Source organism: Sphaeramia orbicularis, chromosome 7 (assembly GCF_902148855.1).
Source record: "Sphaeramia orbicularis chromosome 7, fSphaOr1.1, whole genome shotgun sequence".
NCBI classification, from domain to species: domain Eukaryota; kingdom Metazoa; phylum Chordata; class Actinopteri; order Kurtiformes; family Apogonidae; genus Sphaeramia; species Sphaeramia orbicularis.
This window is the reverse complement of record NC_043963.1, coordinates 29858784-29874032: the sequence shown is the minus strand read 5'-3', so window position 1 is coordinate 29874032 and position 15249 is coordinate 29858784. Positions and strand designations below refer to the sequence as shown.

General features: G+C 33.6%; 2 protein-coding genes across 6 annotated transcripts; both read right to left on the bottom strand.

Moving 5' to 3' along the window:
- Window positions 1-1714: 1714 nt before the first annotated feature.
- Window positions 1715-5701, bottom strand: LOC115423071 (cytosolic sulfotransferase 2-like). 5 transcript variants are annotated; one of them, XM_030139780.1, is made up of 8 exons: window positions 5616-5701; window positions 5052-5231; window positions 4839-4967; window positions 4003-4103; window positions 3787-3913; window positions 3011-3108; window positions 2198-2372; window positions 1715-2106 (listed from the first exon to the last, which is right to left on the bottom strand). In XM_030139780.1, the coding sequence occupies exons 2-8, from the start codon at window positions 5188-5190 to the stop codon at window positions 1961-1963; spliced, it is 915 nt and encodes a 304-aa protein (XP_029995640.1). In that variant the 5' UTR covers window positions 5191-5231; window positions 5616-5701; the 3' UTR covers window positions 1715-1960. The 5 variants fall into 5 exon arrangements, with proteins under 5 accessions (XP_029995640.1, XP_029995641.1, XP_029995642.1 ...); XM_030139781.1 differs by having other exon boundaries at window positions 5052-5198; window positions 5616-5669; XM_030139782.1 differs by having other exon boundaries at window positions 5052-5214; window positions 5616-5652.
- Window positions 5702-9680: 3979 nt separating this feature from the next.
- LOC115423073 (cytosolic sulfotransferase 3-like) lies at window positions 9681-13990 on the bottom strand. The gene is made up of 8 exons (XM_030139784.1): window positions 13842-13990; window positions 13366-13510; window positions 13123-13251; window positions 12914-13014; window positions 11797-11923; window positions 11607-11704; window positions 11298-11472; window positions 9681-10208 (listed from the first exon to the last, which is right to left on the bottom strand). The coding sequence occupies exons 2-8, from the start codon at window positions 13508-13510 to the stop codon at window positions 10096-10098; spliced, it is 888 nt and encodes a 295-aa protein (XP_029995644.1). The 5' UTR covers window positions 13842-13990; the 3' UTR covers window positions 9681-10095.
- Between the last annotated feature and the right edge of the window lie 1259 nt (window positions 13991-15249).

Below are 15249 nucleotides of genomic sequence, written 5' to 3'. Positions count from 1 at the left end.
TTATTACATAATGGGAATTTATTACATAATGCGGCTCAACAAGGTCAAAGTTAAATTTGTTTTAATGAATTTTTAAAATCTTTATTTTCCCCCCTTTACTTATAATGGGCAAAATTTCAAATTGCTATAAAAGTGTCAATTTTAACTCAATTTACTTAAAACATTGCAGAGATATAGAGATTAATTGTAGACATCACTCTGCAAAATATCTAAGTGATAGCTTATTTTTGAAATTTTTTGTTAATTTTTAAAATCTATTTCTTTTCCCATTTATCCGTAATGGGCAAAATTTAAATATCTATAAAAAGATCAACAGATTAACAAATATTCAATATGCAGAGTAGATTGATGCCAAAATAAGCTACAATACATGTGAAATGCAGGGTTTGTTGTGCCTGGCACCACTTCTTTTGCAGCTGTAACACAACCAGCATGCATATCACAATGTCTGCAGAGTGTATATCACTGAAGAAAAGTGAAGTAATGCAAGTAAAAACATTATTTCCCAAAAAACCCCGAAATATCCTGTTGGTGTAACATTATCAGTGTTGTCAGCTAATGCTAACTACAGGAGTGAAACTCACGTAGGGAACACTCCACCCAAGAATAGTTTTTTCTGGCCTTTTTCTTAGTCACCAACATATTTTATTACTGCATGAAGCATTTCATTCCAATGTGATATACATTTGGATTTCATCAAATTCTCTGTAAATATGATGTAGTGAAATAATGCATTCATGTCCTTGGTCACTGTCAGCACTGAATCAATTTGCTCATACATAATTAAACAAAGAGTGACTAATCAAATCAATATCAAATACTTCACGACCTCATGAGTAAAAAGTAATATTTTCCCATAGAAAATTGTATTTTTCAATTGAACGACTCACAATATGTTGTCCTGTAAATTAGTCTCGTGTAACTTGAAAACTCTACAGACTTATCATTATCAGTTTGTGATACATGAATAATCATCTACCAGTCATTTAATGTTAAGTGCAAAGAAAACCTGGAAGTCTTTAGGGTCTGGAGTAAAGTATAGACCATAAAGAGCAGACTGTGAACTATGACACTTTTAATGTCATTCATGAGAAAGGAGCAAGAGAGTAAGAGTTTAATAAAAAGGTTTTTGTTTTTTTATGCATTTTGACAAAGAAAACACAGACAATGCTTCCAGCTGATTACCACTGTTTGCAGTTTACAAATAAAAGTAACACAAATGCACTTAGTACACTGAAATCATTTCAATTAACCCATAAAGGCCCAACCCTGATCTAAACTGTGTAAATAATTGGTGTAAAGTACAGTTTGTCATCTTTTCATGGTTATCAGATATTACCCATTTGGACATGCAGAAACTCTGTAGTTACCATGGAAACGTCGTCATCTTCTACAGCATTAATTCACCAGTAAAACCCATGGAGTTGGATCAATGACAGTGGATGGAGACACTTGATTTATGTTGAGTTAAATATAGATTTTATTGAAAGAGTTAAATTTTCTTTAGTTTTCTGTGTTTCTGACATAACCCTCAACTTTAATTTGAGCTTCAATGAACATCTACATGATCAGTAAATTAAATACAGGAAAATACCTGATTTTCACTTAAAATGCCAAACACAGAGCATTATATTAGAGTAAATGGTGTTGAATCACTTAAGAAAGGTTAAATATACACAAAAAACTATTTTAGAATTGCTGCAAAAAGTAGCACTGGGTCTTTATGGGTTAAGTTGTTTTTTGTTTTTTTTTTTTTGTTTTTTTTTAACTTCATTAGGAATTTAACCAACAACCATGGTTAACATTCAGTTCAGGGTCTGGTGTTCATTGAGCACTGATTATTATTAAGGACTGGTGGATAAATGTGAGATATTTGATTTAATTTCATTAATTTTATGCTGTACTCTGCTCCCCTTCACCTCAGAGTCACTGATTTGTACATAATAGTGATCAAATTGGTTCAGAATCTGTAAGATCTGTTATCCAGGCTCTTTTGAACTTCAGTGTGGAACTGCAGGGTTGAATCCTTCATTTTTTGCTTGTAGTCCTCATTAAAATGTTCACTCTGAGCTACTGTAAAGTGGGTCTTCCAGTCACCAACTTTCCCTGCAGAGGAAGAGGAAGTCATTAGCCTGGTTTAGTAGGTGTTGGTGCAAAAGCATACATTTCAAAGCCATATTTCATCTATATTTCTCACCTTTCCTCATGAAAGGAGACACTGCGTGATCCATTACGGGAACAGTGGTATAGTTGGTCATTTTGTTTTCTTTCATTTTGTCGAAGGATGTTCCCTCCAGGACTTTTTTCTTCTCTCCAGCTGAAGGAGAACAACCCACAAAGGAACAGAGACGATCTATCTCTTTACCGGGGTCCTAAAGATATTAAGAAGTCAAGCTTTGTTAAAACAAAAGCAGATATGTAGTTCAGTTTTAACCCATAAAGACCCAAATATCCATCACCGACCAAAACCATCTACTGATCTAAAATGTTAAATACCTGTTGATCCATTAATTCTATCAATCTGTGTAAATAATTGGTGTAAAATACAGTTTGTCATCTTTTCATTGTCATCAGATATGACCCATTTGGATGTTCAGAGGCTCTGTAGTGAACGTGGAAACACTGTCATCTACAATGACATTAATTCACCAGTAAAACCCATAGAATTGGATCATTGGCAGTGGATGTAAATGCTTGGTTTATGTTCAGTTAATGACATATTTTACTGAAAAAGTCACTTTTTTGGCAGTTTCCTCTGTTTCTAATATAATAACTCTGAACTTTAAGCTGAGCTTTTACGAACATCTACATGATCTGTAAATTAAATTCAGGAAAATACCTGATTTATACTGATAAAATAAAAAATACAGAAAATAACATTATTATAAATGATGATAAATTACTCAAGAAAGGTTAGATACACAGAAAATTTCATTTGGGAACTGACAGAAAAGCAGTGCTGAGCCTTTATGGGTTAAGTGGTTCTCTGTAAAATGGTGCACCAGCTCACCTCAATCAGATCTTCATAGAACATGTAATGAATGTTTGAATAAGTCTGTTTTTTCTTCCACCAGTTGTTCACATGATCATACCAAGGACCGAACACCACTGAAACCACATAAAAGATACATTTATACCAAGGTTTTTATCGTTAATGAAAACTAATGAAAACTAATGAAATGGCGAAAACTAGAATTGTAAAAACATTTTTGAAATAAATAAAAACTATAATTAAAGAAAAAACAATAACTAACTGAAACTGTATTGTGTGTTTACAAAACTAACTAAAACTTATAAAAATTCTGGATAAAATTCCCTTCGTTTTCGTCTTTGTCAATGTCGGATTGATATAAAATCGATTTATTTCCCTCAAGCAATTTTAGCTGCTGGCACCATACGATATTTAACAGTCCGTCACTTCTTGTCACTTGTCATTTACAGTCGTCTTCTCATCCCCACTCTACCTGGAAACATGGAGACTAAAGTTGGGAGAAATCAGCAGAGTCCTGTCTGGGATTTATTTGAATATGACGGTAACGAAGATAAAAGATACGACAAAACTAAAATTAATACTAAAACGAAGCATTTAGAAAAAAATTAAAACTAATAAAAACTAATAAACCTGCTCTAAAAACGAATTAAAACTAACTGAATTAGAGGGAAAAAAAGTCAAAACTAAATCAAACTAAACAATAATGAAAAATCCAAAACTATTATAACCTTGATTTATACACAAACAAGCTTAATGACTCAAGCATTAAAACTCAAACCATTCTTTAAACTCACTCTTTCCATCCATAAAGTTTTGTAGGAAAGTGTTCCAGTCTCCTGGTTCTGGTTGAGCATTGTTCATCCGTCCAAAGTGGAAATAGGACACTGCATTGTCTTTAGCATTACGGGCCACGTAGACTACCTATGAAAAAAAAAAAAACTTTTTAATGTATCTGCATTAGAGGTGTTTCACTTCATACATGTGTTGTGTAGGAAGTGTGCAGCACGTACCTTGCAGTTCTGTTCCCAGAAGGACTTGGGGACAAACTGGACTGGAAGATGAGTTTTAATGAGACGAGGAGATGTGGGGAGATGGTCTGCCTGGTCTGTACCTTTATGCAGAGACGGATTAGTTAGGTTAGATACACACCTGCTAACATACCATAGAGCAGTATAATAGTCACTATATAACAAAATAAACAGTAACACAGGACTGGAACTTATGATTATTTTTATTGTCAATTAATCTATAAATTATTGTCCTGATTAATTGATTGTCTATTGTCATGCCAGAAAATTGTGTTCAAAACCCAAGATATACAAATGTAACTGGATTCAGCAAATCCAGCAAAAACTAAAATAAATAAATACTTTTTAACTAAGTACTGTTAAATCACACTCTTAAATCATAATGCACAACAGATCAGTGTTTAAACAAATCTGAGCCGCTCTTAGAAAAACTAGAAGCTGCACCCTTTTGCCTCCAAATGGATCAGTCTCAGCTTCATTCTTTAATGATTAAAAGAACGCTACTGCTGGCACTGTATGTGTATTTACTATGCTGTAGTAAAAAAATAAATTTGTTTAATTTTAACACTGTAAAAGTTGATTGACCAGAGTGAAATGTGAGTGTGAAGGTGAGACAAGTTGATAACCATTGGTTTAGGGCATGTTTGCTTTACAGGTACAGTAATTATGAGATGTGGGTCAGATAAAGGTGCACATGTCTGTGGGTTAATACTTTTTTCATCTGCTGTTTTCTGTATAAGGGTTATGTAGGGTTATTATGGATTTGAGCCAAGTCAATAGTCAAGGTTTAAACAGAATGTGTTAACGATTTGACAAACCTGAGAGCCAATTGGGAATATATATCTCTAAGAAAGGCACTCTGTCATGAAGAGGAACAGATTTAAGGCGCTCTGGATGTGTTTGGCCAAAATGCAGGAGGTCAAGAATGTATGAGACCCATGTAGTTCCTACAATTAAAACACAGCAGCTGTTTAGAGGCCAGAACATATACACATGACAACCTGATGCATAAATGATTTATGAGACCATACCTGCTTTAGGGTAGGTGGCTATAAGAATATCATCTGGTCTCGCTTTGAAGTTCTGAGTATTTTCCCAGTTCTCAGTGAAGTATTTGGTCATACCGACTCCATGGAAATAAAATAATTCTGGTCGTGGCAGTGTCTCCATCTGTGAATCTGTGAACAGTGACCACTGCCTCCTAGACAGACCTATTAGTAAAAAACACATTCAGAAGTAGCGACAGTACAGTCAACTCTGATTGCTGTAATCACAGGAATTACAAATGTCACAACATCTCTTCAGTGCTGCAAACTCACACTTGAAGCCACAAAAGAACTACAATACTTCACACTTTTTTTTACACGCAAAAATCCAAAAATAAGCAAACAGGTTTAAAACATGAAATATTTATCACTGTCAAGCTCATGTTAAGAAATGTCTTTGCCCGCATATACTTAAGTCATACAGTGTGTTTTGATTAAACCGTGACGTCATTTCACTTTAATTTCTAAGACCAGAAACATTAACAACATTAAGTACAGTTTGGAACGTTTTAGTCATCACAGTGTTCTTTTAGAAGATTAAACACTTACCCTGCTGAGTAGGTTTCACCCAAAACTGTGATTGTGGTGGTGTCCTCCACGGTGAACTTTGTAATGCAATATCCTGTTGTGTGCAACACCATTTCCTCACATAAGTGTGGGCGTGTACATGTTTTCTAACCTGTCAACTTTAATTGGTCAAACACAGCACTAGGCCTAGTGACGATCACAGAAATCCAGGTCATTTCAGTTCAAGTAATGTAAATGGCCTTGCTAGTTGTTGAACCAGCTATCCAAACAGTTAAACATGAGAACATTCAGAAACGTCACAGACTCCGGAGGATGATCAGTGTAGTTTACTGAGTAATTCGTATTTCTTTGTGAAAGGACGATGTGTGAACAAACATGAAAATAAAAGAAACCAAGGTCAGTAGCACTGTCATGTACTGGTGAGAACCTTTTTAACCACTTCCTGTTTAATTCTTCTTCTACTATTTTAAATAACATAAACTAACAATGGCCACTAAATGACGTATTTTGACAAGCTACCAAGAGCATCATCTACAGTGAACATAACAAATAATATTACCTTATTACTGTCAGAAAAAACATGCTCTTTCATATGTTATAACTAGATTTTAGTTGTATCTTCACACACACACTTGAATATGGAATAATGTAACTGATGCTGATCATTTAATGTTGTTCAAGCAATTAAAAAAAAAAAAAAAAAACTAAAGAAAAAAAAAAAGCTGAAGTGTTAAATTCACTACCTCTTACAATACAAGGCCCTTCCAACAACAGGAAGAAAAATTATTTGTTCAGGTTTTTGGTTCAAACATTCTTACAGTTTTATATGATATAAGCATATAATTGATTTTTTTCTTTCACTTGCCTGTTGTTCAGCTGGTCAGTTTTATTTCTACAGCAATGGCTGCACAGATTACTGCAGTTTAACAAGAAAAGATCAATAAAAATATAGGGTAAAGTGTAGTTAGATTAAAATGTTATCATAAAAATAAAGCGAAAAGGAATAAAATAACCTACAAGTAACAAGATAAGAAAACAGAATAGAATAGCTTAGTACAGATTAGTACAGTTGCTTGGTGACTGAAAACGGCCAATGAAAATATAGAATAAACCATTATGAATGATACATAAAAATAGAATTAAAAAGAACAAACCAACATTAAAGGAACAAAGTTTAGAAACTATAAAACTATAAACAATAAAACACTAAAAGAAACAACAGTAACAATACAATTCTACATACATGCAATAAAATTAGTGAATAAAATGGGGCAAGTAATGTTTAACTGGACTCAGATATCCAGATGAAAATGTGAGTCTTGAGGTTACATTTAGAGACACTCGTGGCTAACTAAAATACGCTAAACTAAACTAAGCTAAACTAAAATACGCTAAATTAAACTAAACTAAACTAAACTAAACTAAACTAAATTAAGCTAAACTAAACTAAACTGAGCTAAGCTAAACTAAACTAAAATACATTAAATTACACTAAACTAAGTTAAATTAAACTAAACTAAGCTAAGCTAAACTAAACTAAAATACGCTAAATTAAACTAAACTAAGCTAAACTAAACTATGCTAAACTAAACTAAGCTAAATTGAACTAAACTAAAGTAAGCTAAATTAAACTAAACTAAATTAAACTAAACTATGCTGAGCTAAAATAAACTGAGCTAAGCTAAATTAAACTAAACTAAGATATGCCAAATTAAACTAAACTACACAAAGCTAAGCTAAACTAAAATAAAATATGCTAAACTAAACTAAATTAAAACTAAACTATGCTAAGCTAAAATAAACTAAGCTAAACTAAACTAAAATACGCTAAATGAAACTAAACTAAGCTAAACTAAACCATGCTAAACTAAACGAAGCTAAATTGAACTAAACTAAACTAAGCTAAATTAAACTAAACTATGCTAAGCTAAAATAAACTAAATTAAGCTAAGCTAAACTAAACTAAAATACGCTAAATTAAAATAAACTACACTACGCTAAGCTAAGCTAAATTAAACTAAAATATGCTAAACTAAACTAAGCTAAATTAAACTAAACTAAACTAAAATACACTTAATTAAACTAAACTACACTAAGCTAAGCTAAACTAAAATATGCTAAACTAAACTAAGCTGAATTAAACTAAACTAAGCTAAGCTAAACTAAACTAAAATACGATAAATTAAACTAAACTACACTAAGCTAAGCTAGACTAAACTAAACTAAACTAAAATATGCTAAACTAAACTAAGCTAAGCTAAAACGAAACTAAACAAAAATACGCTAAACTATATTAAACTGAAGTATGCTAAGCTAAGCAAAACTAAATGACATGAAATTAAACTAAACTAAACTAAACTAAAGCTCAACATAGATTTAGTCCGGAAAAGCTGATCAGTTAAAAAGGTGGAATAGCAATTCACTCATCTGTTGCCACATCTGAGGGAACAGTAATTCACTGCTATTCTGTGTCAAAGTATATTTCCGTCTTCATGCACAGACTCCTCTTGTTTGAAGGTGAAGTGTGGGGTGTGTCATCTTTTTCAGTTCCTTCCACAGGTACTATTTGACCTCAGTGTGTATGTGGTTTCTGTCATTTTAACCAATACAATATAATCCACACCTTTACAAATTTCACTGTAAATGTTGATTTCTTTGTTGTTTCTTTTCATTTCATCAAACTATGCTTTAGCTTCATTGCAGGACTGTCCCCTGCTGAGTCTGGGAAACAGTTGTTATTTTGATTAAATTATTTATTGATTCATTTTTGTCAGCCATTGTATAAGCAGGTAGGTCCACTGACATAAAAGAGAGCTTTGGAAAAGTGGAAAAGTGACATTAAGGAAGGAAAAAGAATTCAGTGACCTCAGCCATATCTGCTAGAACATGCAGGAAAGCTTTGAGTAGGGGCCTTTCTTTTCCCTCCAGCAGTTAACACGATCATACTAGAACCCATACACCACCGAAGGCACAAATCAATACATGCTGCAATGCTGAACATCTGAGGAATGTGCTAAATGTTGTATATCTCTTTTTGTAGCGAGGTTTCTCCTTCAGTTTTGGGGCTCTGGCTGAGTCTTGGTCATTCAATCTAAGTCGAAATAAAACATTACATTGTCCTTAGTTCATTTGCCCTCACGCATGACAAATACAAGAGAAAAACACATATGAAATCCACTGTTAAGGCTAATTTTTCATGTTCTTTCAGGCTAAATCAGAAAAAAAAAACTTGCATTCAGCTTTACTGGCCTTGTCAAAGCTGTCACTGAAAGCTGTCAGCTGAAAACTAGAAGAGTTTTATGTCCCAAAAAGATGAAGAAAAGCTCTTCCATACCTGCATATCCTGTAGAATCTATCAGTTCAACCAATTCTACTTTATTCCATGTAATTTACTGAACTGCATGTTGCAGAATAGAAATTAAATTATGTATGCATTAGACTTGGAAAATTGCAGGTGTAAGAAAAAAACACACATACAGTTACTGAAAAAAATGTGTAATTAAAATACAGTACAAAATCATAATGCAAGTGTGGTGGCGATACATCCAAATACAATCATTTCAGTAACAAGCTTGTATATGCAATGAATACATTAGTTGAAGGTAATCCGTGATAGAATCTGTGTAAATGTAAACTCATCTGCAACAATAGGCTCATTATTTACACTTCTCCTTATTCTTCTTTTAACCCATAAATACCCAGAGTTCCCAAATGAATTTTTTGTCTTTATTTAACCTTTCATAAGTAATTTGTCACTATTTATTGTAACATTATCCTCTTTATATTTCATTTTTTCTGTGAAAATCCTGTATTTTCCTATATTTAATTTACTGATCATGTAGATGTTCATAAAAGCTCAAATTAAAGTTCATGGTTATTATATCAAAAACAAAGACAACATAAGAAAAATGTACTTTTTCAGCAAAGATATCAGTAACTCAACACAAAAACACGTGTCTCTATCCACTGTCATTTATCAATTTCCATGGTGAATTAATGTTGTAGAAGATGACGGTGTTTCCACAGTAACTACAGAACCTCTGAATGTCCAAATGGGTCATATCTGATGACTATGAAAATATGACAGACTGCATTTTACACCAGTTATTTACATGTATTGATTGAATTGGTAGATCATTACTTATTAAACATTTTGCATTAGTAGATGGTTTTGGTTGCCAGTGGCTGTTTGGGTCTTTATGGGTTAAGAGTTTTTCAAAACTGTCTCCATTGGATGGTTCCTATAAAAAAAAACAAAAAAAACAAACAAAAAAAAAACTTAAGGAAGGACCTCTCGCTGAAGTTTAAGACAAGTGGAGAAAACCATACATTTACATAACCAACCATTTGTTATCATACTACAGTAGTGGCTTTTCCATTGGACATGTAGGATAAGGTAAGAGACTGTTTTCTTAATAAATTGCATGATCTATTTCTCAATTATTTAGTTATTCACATCATTACTTAATTTTTCTTGGGTTGACATGGCTGTTCACATTTCTCAGATTTCAGTGCGGAACTGCAGTGTGGGGTCCTTCATCTTCTTCTTGTAGTCTTCATCAAACTCTTCATTCTGAGCCACGGTGAAATGGTTCTTCCAGTCTCCAACTTTCCCTGCCAAACCAGACAAGAACCAGTTAACGTTTGGCTGCTGACTATTGATGTTTGCTTTGGTCTAGTCTAATATTAACCAGTAAAGATCCAAACATCCACGTCAGACAAAAAAACACACCTACTGATATAAAATGTTTAATATCCGTTGATCCACTAATCCAATCAATACATGTAAATAGTGTAAATACTAATTTAAAAAAAGGCAGTTTGTCATCTTTTCATGGTCATCAGATATGACCCATTTGGACATTCAGAGGCTCTGAAGTGAACGTGGAAACACCGTCATCTTCTTCAACATTGATTCACCAGTAAAATCCATGGAGTTTGATCAATGACAGTGGAGTATGACACTAATTAAAGTTAAGTTATTTTTTTATTTTGCTGAAAAAGTCACTGTTTCTTTAGTTTTCTCTGTTCTAATATACCTGTAATAATATGAACATCCACATGATCAGTCATGCGAATACAAGAAAATACATGGTTTACAATGAAAAAAATGCTAAATGTAGAGGATAACATTGTAGAAAATGGTGTTAAATCACTTGGGAAAGACCAGAAAAATAATTTGGAAGTTGTGACAAAAAAGCTGTGGGGCTTTCAGGATTAATATGCATAAATAGAAATAGGTAGTTGTCCATTTTACGGCCCTAATTCATATTTATAACCCACAAGCCCCTCCAGGTAATCATTATCTTATTATATGTTTGGGTTAGTTAAACATGATCATGTAATTAAATGGAAACAGATGATTTTGCATTTTAGAGCCCTGATTCATGGTTATTACTAACAAACTATTGAAAGTATTCCCAAGTCACAGCATTAAACATAACATATTTCTACAGTATTGTATTGTATTATAATATTTGGATATTTTACAGTTTATTTTACTTAATATATTTTTAAATCTAATTTTTACCCTGGTTTATATTCAATATTATTTATCTGAGTCCACTTAAATATTGGCTATTTATTCAGATTTGTTCCTCTTTTATGTCCTGAATTATGAAGCCCTGAGTACTTTTGTCATGTTTTAATACTGTAAACTATACTGATTTGTAAGTACATTTTTTATTACACTTATAATATTACCTTTTCTCATGAAGGGAGAGATTTTGAAATCCAGGACTGGAAGCGTGGAATAATTGGCCATGGAGTTCTTTTTCATACTATCAAACTGAGCTTGATGAGCGACTCTTTTCTTCTCCTCAGCTTCGGCAGACAGACCGAGAAACTGGCAGAGTTTGTCAATTTCCCGCCCGGTATCCTGGAATTACAAGAACTGATTAGATTAAAATCCACATGGCAGAGTTTTGAAAAGAAAATAATCTAAACAAGGGTTAAACTTGCACACAATCTCAGCAGAAACACACAGACAGATTGCAGAAATACATAACTTACCTCAACCATGTCCTCATAGAACATGTAGTGAATTTTGGAGCAGGTCTTTGTCTTCTCCCACCAACCACCGACATGGTCATACCAGGATCCATACAAATCTGCAGCCACAAACAAAACATGAAAGTAGTGTGAAACCATCCTGTGCTTTTTTATCTGAATATAAAACACTACTGTGGGATTGAATACGTACTCTTTCCTTCCAAAAACCTCTGGAAGTAGTTATTCCAGTCTCCTGGCACGGGCTGAACACTATTCATGCGATCAAAGTGGAAGTAAGACACCATGTTGTCCTTGGCGTTACGGGCCACATAGATCATCTACAGGAAGAGAACATTTATATCACCTTAAGGCTAACATTAGATGAATTTTACATGCATACACCTGAGTGTTTCTTATCTAATGCCCCCTTGATTTTATCATCTTTTCTTTTATTACCCCGCCCCCTGAAGGGAAGGCATGGGGTATTGTTTTTGGTTTGATTTGTTTCTTTGTTAACACTCTAGCAGCAAAACTACTGGTTGAATTCATACTAAATTTGGTCATTAGATTGCCAGTGATGCAGAATAGATCTCATTACATTTTGGGAACAGTAGGTCAAAGTTCAATGAATTTTATGAATTTTCTTTTAAAAAATTTCACCCATTTACTTACAATAGGTGAAATTTCAAATCCCTGTAGCAGCAAAACTATTGGTTGAATTCATACCAAATTGGGTTTATAGATTGCCAGTGACCCAGAATAGATGTGATCACATTTTGGGAAAAGTAGGTCAAAGTTCACATTTTTTATGATTTTTTGAATTATTTTTTTTTCTCCCATTTACTTATAATGGGCTAAATTTCAAATGTCTATAAAAACATTAATTTTTTAAGGCTAATGACATTCATTTTGTCTTCTGTTTATGTAAAGATACTATTTTCTTTTGTTCAGACAAGGTATAGTTTTTAGATGCTACCTGAGTGACAGTTTCAACTGTCAAGCAGGTAACATCTAAAAACTATACCTTGTCTGAACAAAAGAAAATAGTATTTTTTTTTTTTTTCAATTTACTTCAAACTTGATGCATACACAGAGGCATTTGATATGCTGACATCACCATATGCATAGACATGATGATATCAGCTGGATCAATACCAAAATAAACTACAATACATGCGAGAGGCAGGGTGTGTTGTGCCTGGCACCACTTGTTATCACTGTAAAGTAAATATGAATCATTCTGCCACTGAATTATTCTTTGAAGTGTCTTAACTTTCCTTCATCTGATCATATATCTTGATAATAAAAGTGCACACAGATTACTGTACCCTGCAATTCTGCTCCCAAAAGGATTTTGGCACAAACTGTACGGGAAAATGAGTCTTAATGAGTCGAGGAGAAGTAGAAAGCTCATCTGCGACTTCTTTTCCTAAAGGGTACACAGGAGATCAAATTTGTACTATGTTAAAATAAAAAAAAAAAAAAATAAAAAAAATGGGGGAAAACAGCAATTAAAAGTAGTATCTGTATGTTTAACCTGTAGGTATTGTCGGGATGGCGATCTCCAAGAAAGGCACTCTTAAATAGATTGGCATTGACGTCTGACGCTCTGGAGATGTTTGACCAAAATATAGCAAGTCAAGGATGTAGGAGACCCATGTGGTTCCTGAAAGAAAGCAGGAAATTAATGAAAAAATATCCTTACTCATTACATGCACTGTAGTCAGTAATTCAGAGAGTAATCTGACATACTGACAGTTAATGTGTGTTTTTTGCTGACCTGCTTTGGGGTATGTTGCAATAAGTATGTCATCCGGTCTCGCTTGAAAATTTTGAACATTTTCCCAGTTGTCTGTGAAATAATGAGTCATCCATACTCCCTTAAAGTCAACCAGCTCTGGTCGAACAACTTCCAAACTTTCCATCTTCAAAAAAATAAAATTAAACAGGAGGGGACGCAACATGTGAATATCGTGCACAAGAAAAGCAGCAAATGTAGAAAAAGAGCAGTAGCAGATAATCAAGTCACATTTAGGTAAAAAAAAAAAAAAAAAAGAGCAACCTGTTTCAAAAGTAAGTGTCTTTACTTCACATATTAGATATATTCACAGGTGCTAAAGAAGAAATAAGCTAATTACTATTGCATGAATTCAACTAAAGTGCATTAATAAATCAGTAATGTAATATAAAGTTAAGGTAATATACTTAGTCAGTCCTACGAAAGTGAAAAGCACAGCAGTATTGAATCCATCTTACCTTTGCACAAGCCAAACTACTAATCAGTCCTCTGCAGACTTTCTTCTATTTCATCTCTTTCCAACTGTTCTTTCTCCCTGGATTGCAAAGCATTTCCCGTTTTTCTGGTTACATAACCTCTCTCTCATGTAATTGGAGACAAGAGTGGATATGATAAAGTCCAGCCCCTCCCTGTACTTCCAAGCTTTTTTTTTTTTTTATTATTATTGTGTGCTCTCTTGTTTGACCCACTGATAAGCTTTAAGGCTACAATACAAGAATAACAAATGCACATTGAAGACTGTAGGTTACATAACACAAAAGCCAACAGGAAAGAAAGTTTCACATTGTCCGCAACTAAGAGTGTCCCTGTGAATTCTCTTCCAGATTTTGTTCTTTTCATTTGTAACACTGAAAATAGACTGAAGTAAACTGAAAGCTCTTGACTTGGTATGCACAGTTAGACAGTGACAGACGCTTGAGGATTGTTCAGACAGACGGCATGAATTCACTTCAAAACACACATTCTTCTGTCACATGAAATGGATTTAACATTAAAAAGTGTTTTGAGTTGATACTTTGAACATAGTCTTGTTAATTTTAGAATGATAAAATGCAATTGTAAATGAGCATAGAGCATGTTGTTTGGGCTGTCACATGGTAACTTTATTTAGGAAAGTGTATCATTCCCACAGTTTAGAGGTGGAATACATAAACTCTAGATTAATACACTGATGTTTGGTTGAAAGGGTTGTATTTGTTGTGTTAATACTGATTTTAATACTGACCATAAGTCTTCTATTAGTTTATAAGACACCTATGATAGCTCTTCAGTTTTCATTCTCTTTCCTCAGGCCTAGATATGAATGTTTACTCTGAGTCAGTTTCTCAACTCTGCATGTTTTGTACACTACTTTGTCTCTAACGATACCACAAGATATAGCATAACCCAACTACCTAAAACTTCCCAGGACAACTCCAAGGTCTTGCATTCTCTCTGTTTGTATCTAATTTTCTTTCTTCCGTTTAGCGACAGCGTCATACATCATATTAACCAATCACATTTAAGCTTAGCGCTGGCTACTATAAGTTAGACTGACTTCCTGGACAGGTCAGAACTGACTTCTGAGAGAGGACAAAGCTTCGTTTGTCAGTTTCTCACTTGTACACCATAAAGGAAGGCCTGATTGACAACCAATCTATTCTCCATGAATTTCTTTGTCGTTTACGCCTCCACAACACTTGTTTCTCTGCTACTAAATGCTGTCTCTGCTACTTGAAAGTATAATTAATACAGAGAAATAGGCTACAGTTAAACACTAATTAATCTTCTTCACTGCACATATTAAAAAGCTTTTTAGGTAATTTTACTTGAACCACATAAACAGTAAAACCTGAAGTCTATTATGTCTGCTTACAATAGTAACAT

What these genes read in the sequence shown, in the direction of transcription:
- LOC115423071 (XM_030139779.1), bottom strand. Translation starts at nt 5,250, where the DNA reads ATGTGTTTTTTACTAATAGGTCTGTCTAGGAGGCAGTGGTCACTGTTC. An exon ending in AGCCACCTACCCTAAAGCAG is followed by an intron (nt 4,968 to 5,051) that starts GTATGGTCTCAT and finishes TTTTAATTGTAG; the next exon opens with GAACTACATGGGTCTCATAC. An exon ending in AAACTTTATGGATGGAAAGA is followed by an intron (nt 3,109 to 3,786) that starts GTGAGTTTAAAG and finishes ATGTGGTTTCAG; the next exon opens with TGGTGTTCGGTCCTTGGTAT.
- LOC115423073 (XM_030139784.1), bottom strand. Translation starts at nt 13,510, where the DNA reads ATGGAAAGTTTGGAAGTTGTTCGACCAGAGCTGGTTGACTTTAAGGGA. An exon ending in CATCCCGACAATACCTACAG is followed by an intron (nt 13,015 to 13,122) that starts GTTAAACATACA and finishes TGTACCCTTTAG; the next exon opens with GAAAAGAAGTCGCAGATGAG. An exon ending in GAGGTTTTTGGAAGGAAAGA is followed by an intron (nt 11,705 to 11,796) that starts GTACGTATTCAA and finishes TTGTGGCTGCAG; the next exon opens with ATTTGTATGGATCCTGGTAT.